This window comes from Citrus sinensis, chromosome 4 (genome assembly GCF_022201045.2).
Source record: "Citrus sinensis cultivar Valencia sweet orange chromosome 4, DVS_A1.0, whole genome shotgun sequence".
In the NCBI taxonomy this organism is placed as follows: Eukaryota; Viridiplantae; Streptophyta; class Magnoliopsida; order Sapindales; family Rutaceae; genus Citrus; species Citrus sinensis.
In genome coordinates this window covers 11,478,075-11,487,010 of record NC_068559.1, presented here as the reverse complement: position 1 = coordinate 11,487,010, position 8,936 = coordinate 11,478,075, and the positions used below count along the sequence as shown (strand labels likewise).

General features: G+C 33.5%; 1 protein-coding gene across 4 annotated transcripts; it reads left to right on the top strand.

Moving 5' to 3' along the window:
• Nucleotides 1-1,567: 1,567 nt before the first annotated feature.
• On the top strand, nucleotides 1,568-7,171 carry LOC102625557 (syntaxin-22-like). 4 transcript variants are annotated; one of them, XM_052439783.1, is made up of 8 exons: nucleotides 1,568-1,899; nucleotides 3,138-3,225; nucleotides 4,021-4,160; nucleotides 4,401-4,475; nucleotides 5,991-6,087; nucleotides 6,190-6,343; nucleotides 6,425-6,525; nucleotides 6,804-7,171. In XM_052439783.1, the coding sequence occupies exons 1-8, from the start codon at nucleotides 1,709-1,711 to the stop codon at nucleotides 6,867-6,869; spliced, it is 912 nt and encodes a 303-aa protein (XP_052295743.1). In that variant the 5' UTR covers nucleotides 1,568-1,708; the 3' UTR covers nucleotides 6,870-7,171. The 4 variants fall into 4 exon arrangements, with proteins under 4 accessions (XP_052295743.1, XP_052295744.1, XP_052295742.1 ...); XM_052439784.1 differs by having other exon boundaries at nucleotides 1,569-1,899; nucleotides 3,138-3,231; nucleotides 6,865-7,171; XM_052439782.1 differs by having other exon boundaries at nucleotides 1,570-1,899; nucleotides 3,138-3,231.
• Nucleotides 7,172-8,936: the final 1,765 nt, after the last annotated feature.

The window sequence follows — 8,936 nt, the reverse complement described above, 5'->3', positions numbered from 1 at the left end:
ATTTTTTTATAAGAAATTTATCAATTGTCTACTTTAAGATTATTACATTATTAAAAATATTATAAAAAATTAAATTCATACATTTTTTTAAAATTTATCCATAGATTACCTTTCTTCCATGATTTTTTAAAAGTATAAATACCTTTTTTTTGTTGATTTTCACCAAAAATTACATTGCCTTGCACCCGTACACTTCTGTTTGCATACTATTAAGAGAATTAATGAAATATTGGACAAATAACTTTTGCACCCTTAAATGTAAAATTACAACTTTACTCTAAATAAATATATAATACAAATGCACAATGCACAAAACATACAATATAATAAAATTATAATTGGAAAAGTTGATTTTTTTAATTATAAGAAAATTATCAATTGTCTACTTTAAGATTATTACATTATTAAAAATATTATTAAAAATTAAATTTATTCAATTTTTTTACCTATGAAATATAAAGTGTATGATCTGCACACTTTGCCATCAACAACTCTTAATTTTTCATGACTATTGTAGACTACATTGAAGATGCTAAATATAAATAAAATAGATATTAAATATAAAAAATTAAAATTTAAAAAAATTAAAATCTATTTTATTTTAAATAAAATAGATATTAAATATAACTACACTTATAATTCTATCAAAATCAAATATAAATATATAATTAATCAAATCCAATTTAATATGACAATTCAATCTACGATGCTTCCCCCCTTTTGAATCAATATCTATGCCTTTTGATTTTAATCAAAATTTTAATCAAAATCCAATTCTACATTGACGAATGTACAATCAATATCTTATAATCAAAAGGCATAGATTGTACGTTAATGAAAAGGAAAGGGCATGGATTGTACATTGACTTTTTAATCAAAATCCAATTCTACATTGACGAATCAATCTTTGTTCTTCTCAATTGTCATGGCACCAACTTCCTATTTGATTTCATTTTCGACTATACTTACAATTTTTCAATTTTTGCGCCTTTACTTTCTCTCCCAAAACATCACCACTCCACCCTCTCTCTAATTAGAACCACCGCAAGTTCCTCCATTTCTTCCAAACACACCCCTTCCTTTGCGTGCCCGCTTTCTTGCACATGCTAGTTTTCTGATGATGGTGGTGGCCGGTGGAGGGCGGTGATGTGGTCTGTGAAGAAATCCATTGTGGTCAACAAGTTGACATTTTTTTTTTCTGATTTAAGATTTTTTTTTCTAGATTTGTATTATAAAATGATGGTGATGGGTTTTTAAGTCTTTTTTCCTATCGCATTTAAACGACGTCATTGTGCAGACGGAAATGTACAGGCACAAGATAATATAACTTCAAATAAAATAAACTAAAATAATATGTATTTTAAAAAAATATAAATAAATAAGTGAATTGTGAACAATTTGATCACAATTAATTAAACACCACTAATGACCATTGCGAACTCAAACCAACAGTTTCCAGTCCTGACCAATGCCCACCGTCCACGTCCCCTAGGGTCCACACCAACGTGCCGGCTACACAATAATCCGCCCCTTCAAACCAACCATATAAAACAAAAAAATAAAAAATATACATTACATCATCATCAGCGTTTCCTTTTTTCTTCATTTCTCCTTTCCCATAATTCTCGCGGAGTTCTCTTGTATTCCCGTTGGGCTCTCAGCTATCCTTTTGTCCAATCACACCAAATATCAATCGGCTTTGGAGAAAATGAGCTTTCAAGATCTGGAGGCGGGGCGGCCGGTGAGTTCGTTGAGGAGAAATTTGGTGAATGGAAAGCAAGACTCAACGCAGGCCGTTGCTTCTGGAATCTTCCAGATCAATACCGCCGTCTCCACGTTTCAAAGACTCGTTAATACGCTTGGGACTCCCAAGGATACGCCCGAGCTTCGCGAGAAGATGTGAGTCTTGTTGCTATGCCTTTTGATTCTAAATTTATATTCTGTTGAATTATGTAATTTTCCACGGTCGTTTCTTTTTCTTTTTTGCTTGAATTTTGAGGTATTATGGGTTGACTTTTTTTAAATTGCATTGTTTCTTATGAGAATGAAAGATTATGCTTTTCTATCACAGTTATATTAATTTTTGCTTATCAGAACAATAAAAGGAAAGAAAGATGCCCTTGAAATGTTCAATAAACTAACCCGTGGTGCTTTTCTTAATCCTTATAACTGCCAGTGATTGATGATGATTTAAGTAGTAAATGAATTAAGACACAAAAGAATTTAGTTCCTTATGTTGCTAAGTTCAATTATGGATTCTATAAAAACTATGAACCGATAGTGGGCTAATTTGGGGTGACTAGTTTGTGATCATGGAAGTATTCAATTATATGGAATAAGCATATACCACTCTGAAGCCGATAGTTAGTAATGGTTATAGATTCTAGATATTTTAGCAATCTTGTTTACATGTTTTGATTTTATCCCAGTGAGTAACATCAGTGTAGGGTTCTGGACCACCAAAACATGGTTGCTTTAAGCTATCAAGTCTATATAAGCAATGACCTGCTGATTACTTCCTTGTTGTCTCAATGATTCTATCTTTGGTCCATTTAAGTCATACAATAATTTTCTTGGTTGTAGATTTGGCTACAAGCTACTTGCACAATCATATTTTTCCCTTAAAAAGGTTGTTTAAAGGATCAATTTTCTGTTGTCCATCATCAATGGTGAGATTATATCATTTTTGAGTAGAATGAGCAGTGCTGTAAGGAGCCACCACCAAAACTTAAGTGTTGTTAAGAAGCAAAAGCTAGTATCAACAATGTCTTTGCATGTTTTCCTTAATTACTAATTAAATAATGAGAGGTATCTTGGCCATGTTTATCTTCTAAGGTTGGACTTTGCGAATATCAAGGGTTTTTACAACCGTAAATGTATAAATACCTGAATTTATCCGTAGAGTTAAGTATCTGATTAGTGGATTATGGTTTCTGCAATCCTGATAGGGTTATCTTGCACTTGCAATTGTAGTTGGAATGAGGTTATCCTCATGCTATATGTCTTGTATTTGACTTCTTGCTTTTCTTCTCTACTATTCTCTCTCTCCCCCCTTTTATCATTGATTTCAACAGTGTATTGTTGCACAGTTGCGTTTTATCTTGGATCCTATCCTAAAATTGGTTTGTATTTGGCAGACACAAGACAAGGCTACATATCGGGCAATTGGTGAAGGATACTTCAGCTAAACTTAAACAAGCTAGTGAAACAGATCATCATGCTCAAGTTAGTGTAAGAAAACTTTTCAACTCACTATTTAGTTGTTTATAGATACTATGAAGTCTCTATCTATTGCTTTCATGTGATGTCTGTTCGTCTCCCCTGTTGTATGTTTAGATTTATGCTAGGAAAACTTATGGTGTTTTTACAATGTTATATTTTAATCAATTATTAGCTTCAAGGAGATTTTGCAAGGGGCTCTTTTATATTAGTTTTTCTTTTTCATTAAGTTTTGACTTTCAACTTAGATCATTCAATAGCTTAACCACTTTTAGTTCTGAAATGCCAAACAGCAATTTCCGTTTTAGAGGTTAAGATAACTTTAAAATCATGTCTCAAAATGATAATGTTGGGGAGGATTAGTTTCAATCTAATGCTTGAATCAAATATTTTGATGATTGTTATTTTAATACTAATTTTTTCTTTCTTGTTATTCTTACCTAATTGACATGACCTGTTAGTTTTGGGGTGTCCAAATAAAAATTCCATAATCTGTGGAGGCTGAAGTGATGTTTGAAACCCTCCCTACTGGCTCTGAAATTAAAATTGGATTAGTGTTGTCGTTCAGATAAGATAATTTCAGGAGTGTGGTTTTAAAAAGTAATTTTGTTTTGTTTGCTTATGCATAACCTGATATAACTCATTTCCAAATTACACCTAATAGATTCTCCTTAAAACTTGTCGCTTGCTATAATTTAAATAAACATTTGAGTGCGTACTTGGCCTCTAGATTTGTTTTCTTTCCTTTTTTTCTTTCCTTGCTGCCTTAAGTTGACATTTAATGGTTCTTCATAACTGCAGGCCGACAAGAAGATTGCAGATGCTAAACTAGCCAAAGATTTTCAAGCAGTTTTAAAAGAGTTTCAGAAGGCTCAAAGGCTTGCTGCTGAAAGGGAAACAGCATACACTCCTTTTGTTCCACAGGCAGTTCTTCCTTCCAGGTATGTGCTGGGGGACTATTGCACTTGGCTTATGTGTTAGTGAGCAAAACATGATGATATGATAAACAAATTAGTTATTGTCATTGAGTGAGATTGTTTAAAGGTTCAGCTCTAAAATCTTTATTACTATCAGTAATTTCAAGTGCACTTCATTTTTTTTTATAATTTTAGCATTCTTCAATGCTTTCGAACCTACATATTTTACTCAATTCATAGATTTTATTTTCTTGCTATATTCAGCTATACAGCCCATGAACTAGATATAAGTTCAGATAGGAGTGCAGAACAGCATGCGCTTCTTGTGGAATCTAGAAGGTGATTTTTTATCTCAACTTTACATGAGTAATTACCCTTTTCGTGCTGGTGTTTCCCTTTTTTCTCTTCTGCATGCTAGTTTGTGTTCTTTTGCGCCCCCCCCCCCCCCCCCACCAAAAAAAAAAGTGTTTCCTCCCCCCCTTCTAACACAGTGCATTTTCCAGTTGACAACATGGAGTTACTATTTAGATTCTTATCGTTTTTTCTGCAATTTTAAACCTGTCACTGTATTCATTACGTGAAACCTTTTCTTTTTTAAAATTTTGTTGGGATTCTTTTGAAATAATGAAGTCATTGTTTAACATGCCTCTTCTTAAGAGTTCATATTTTAAAAATAAATGGCAAGGAGATGAAGTGATGGCATCTGTCATAATTTTCTTTTTATTTCTGTTTTCAGGCAGCTGTTTTATATTTATATGAACTTTATTGTTCAAGATCAGAAAATTTGATTAAGCACCCAGTTGACCTTTTCATTCTATTTGAAGAAAAATAAATGAAAAATTGTGTTAGTGCTTGTCGTTTTCTTGTAAGGGGTTAGAACTAAAGTTTTGAAGATTACTTGATGTAGAATGATGAAATTGATCATGCTTATCTTACTTATGAATTGATTTCTCAACTTTTAACACCTAAAGAGCTGAAACACTAAAATCTCAACTTAATGGTTATTATCCCTCTGCATGATACATATGATCGGGTGGTGTTGTGCATTCATTAGGAGAAAGTTGATCATGCACTTTAGGCAGTATACATGACACTTATTATATATTTTTTTTTCTTAATAAGAATTGAGATAGACTGTTGCTTGTAAGTTTTACATACATATGTATATTTGTACATGTATATGTATAATGTATATGTGTGTGTGTGTGTATAGATAAATAGAGAGTAATTTTACAGTAAAGGGTCACGAACTAAAAGTCAAGAAAACAAACACTCCAATGTAGTGTGTTTTGTCTTATATTGTATTGGAATTTGTGTTTTTTTTTTTTTTTTAGTTTTGTAATTACCATATTAAAGTAAAGGATCCCTTATTAGAAGGGGACTCGATATATATATGTGTGTGTGTATAATTTTACGTTAAGGGAATCCCGTACTTTAATAAAATAAGGAAGAAGCTAAAAGATAAAAAAACAGACTCCAATGCATTGTATTTAAATCTGTGTTTTCTCATCTTTTAACTTATCCCTTATTTTATAAAGTATGGGATATATATGAGTCCCCTTCCAGGAAGGGAATTACATGCTTTATAAAGTAAGGAACAAGTAAAAAAAATGGAAAAAACATATATTTCAATATATTACAGGACAAAATACAGTGTCTCAAAGTGTGAATTTTTCTTGTATTTTAGCTTGTCCTTTGGTTTAATAAAGTTAGAGGTCCCTTATTAGAAAATTACTATATGTGTGTGTGTACATAGGGTAATTATCTAGTCCAGGACTCCTTGATTCTAATATAATATAGCATCTGGGATCCAACGGCCTTTACTTTGTTTTTTCTTAATCCCACTGTGGGCAGCAATATTGTGGCCTTTGGATTTGGCTACCAGAGCATCACAGATTTTTTTCCAATATCAGAGATTCCCCGACTGCGTCCCTTCCCACCCAAATTAAATGTAATATTTCTTTTGATGTGAGCCATTGATTGTTGCTTCCAATGTAAGAGGCCAACCAACTAGCTATCGTTTGGGTATTAAGTGATTGTTTGCTGCAGACAGGAGGTTGTGCTATTGGACAATGAGATTGCCTTCAATGAGGCTATAATTGAAGAGAGAGAGCTCGGAATACAAGAAATCCAACAACAAATTGGTGAAGTGAATGAGGTTTTCAAAGATCTTGCTGTATTAGTCCATGAGCAAGGAACTATCATTGGTAAGTCATCCCAGTCTTTTACTTGATACTATTTGATCGATCTGGATCATGTTGTCAAATGGTAATCATTTTATCTTGCAGATGATATTGGATCTCATATTGAAAATTCCCAAGTAGCAACTGCACAGGGAAAATCACAACTCGTGAAAGCTGCCAAGACCCAAAGATCAAATTCTTCTTTGGTAACTTGATTCTTACCAGTTTATATTCTGTTTTAAACAACTTCAAGATGCAGTTGATGATTTACATTTTTATCTGTTTCTTTTATTCCCCCCCAACACACCCTCCCCCTCAAGATTCTATCTGTGTCTTTAATTGCCTTCGGTTGAGTTGTTTAACCAAATCCATCTTTGAGAAAAGAACGGTGTGCCCCGTCAATTTCTTTCCATGTGACTTGTTCTGTTGCTTGTTAATTGGTATCAACGAATTCATGCTGTTGTTTTTGCATTTTCCTTTGTAGACCTGTCTGCTTTTGGTGATATTTGGGATCGTGCTTCTTATATTGGTCGTAGTACTTGCAGCTTGATCGCAATATTATCTCAATGGGAGTATAGAGATAAATCTGAGACCACCTGCAACGAGAGGGTGATCTCTTGCTGATCTCTTTGCTGATGTTTCATGAAGAATCATTGCTGAGGAGCATGTGTCGGACGTTTAGTGTTACTGCATAATAGGGTTGCATCCAGTTAGGACATCTGAGTTGCTTGGGTGGCGGGTGTCTTTTTGTTACTCTAAGTTGGTGCTTCTTTGGGTTTGTGGAATTTGTGTTTCGGCTTATTATGTAATGTCTCTTTTCTTTTTAATCATTAATTAAAAAATGGTTCGTAATTCCTTGGGTTTTCTTGTAGTTCATTAGCAACTAAGCTGTTTATGCTTTTTTATGTTCTCATTTAAAAGGTCGTCCGGATATTGTTTCTTGGATGAAGGTCGCATCGATAACTTGATGCCTCAATTTTTAGAGTATAGGTTGGTTCAATTTGGCTTGAGAGAGGTGCCCTAGACGTGCAATGAATTTTTTCAGTTCTTCTATTCGGAGGTTCGCATTCGACGTGGTGATTTTTCGGTTCGGTTGGGGTTTTAAGGTTACCTTCGTATCCGAACCGTTCGGTTTGGTTTAGGTGTAACCAATGTAACTCGATTTTTATCTGACTGGCAGGACGCGGGGGGTTTGTTATGCCTTCCAGAATTTTGAAAGCGGTGTTCCTGTTTTTGGAGCGAAGCCGAATCACTGATTAATAATTGGACAAAACCAGCAAATTAAATTGCACAATTCTTAGAAATTATTGGGCCGAGCTGAATTTAACCAGCGTAGAATTATTGTCAAATGAATTAAGAGTCTGTCCTTACTAACTGCTTGGGCATCAACCTATGAAGAATCAAGACTAGGCTTATATATACTTTCACGATCAACTTTCTTTTGTAGTACCCTTTCCCTAGAAAGAAACGAATCCTTGTTGCCTCCTTCAAAGAGGTCCTGAATTGCTAGAAGATGGCGGAAAATTTGTCGACTGTCATCATACACAGTATAAACAATTTTTTGAAATTGTCAATATAACAGAATGGAATGACGAAGAACTCTAAAGGATCTTTCACTTTTTTTGATCTCATATCATTAGCATGTTTTGATCCGATATTTGTAGTCATCAATCGCTCATTCTAATTGTCACTCTATTCTAAAATTAAAATATATTATAGAAACTACTATAAAAAGAAATAATAATCTAAAATATAACATTAAAAGAAATAAATTGAAAGAAGAAAATATATATTTATTGAGAATCAATGGAACCTGCATACTATAATTTTCCAATTAATTAAAGATGTCGGGAACAATTGGTGGTTAGATATTAGCTTCGAGGGTTGTTTGATATTGAAGTGTGAAAATGTCAGGTAAGCTGTTCTAGAGTCCTATTTGTCAAGGGTAGTTGTTGTTATAATCAAAATAAATATTTAATTTTTATTTATTGTAGAAGTAGTCCACTAAGTCTGCGCTTGTTGCTATTTACTTATAGAAGTGGTTCACTAAGCCAACACTTGTTGCTATCTTTTAACTATGTTTTCGTTGTTTTTTGTTAAGTCTATATAAATTCAATGTCCAAGAGTGAATAAAGGCAGCAGATTAATTTCCTTAAAAGTTTATCTAGTATTGGAGGCTTTGGTCTTCCTCAAATAGACTAAGTTTACTTGCTTATTCTTTATTTTAGTTGTCTACTACAATGGTGAAACAAAAGCAAACGATTTTGGAAGGCTTTAATTCTTTAAACAGACCAATTACAAGGTTAGTTATGTTGTCATGTAACAAAGTGGTATCAGAGCAAGGCATGGAGGAACTATGATTGAAAAGCGTAGAAACTATTTAAGCTCCCTTACAGCAGGTCAAGAACTACTGCTCAAGGAAATGCGAGAGATGTTCTCAGCAATGAATGCCCGATTTGATCAATTGTCAAGTAGCCGAGCTCATAAGCAAGGTGAATGTTCTTATTAGTGCGTAATAGTGGTGGAAAAAGAAACACTAGTGGAGGAGGCAACTAAGGAACTTTTTTCAATAGTCATCTGCCTAGAACAATCAGGTTGGACTTCCTTCGCTTCAATG

What these genes read in the sequence shown, in the direction of transcription:
- LOC102625557 (XM_052439782.1), top strand. Translation starts at nt 1,709, where the DNA reads ATGAGCTTTCAAGATCTGGAGGCGGGGCGGCCGGTGAGTTCGTTGAGG. An exon ending in CCCGAGCTTCGCGAGAAGAT is followed by an intron (nt 1,900 to 3,137) that starts GTGAGTCTTGTT and finishes TGTATTTGGCAG; the next exon opens with ACACAAGACAAGGCTACATA. An exon ending in CCTTCCCACCCAAATTAAAT is followed by an intron (nt 6,088 to 6,189) that starts GTAATATTTCTT and finishes TGCTGCAGACAG; the next exon opens with GAGGTTGTGCTATTGGACAA.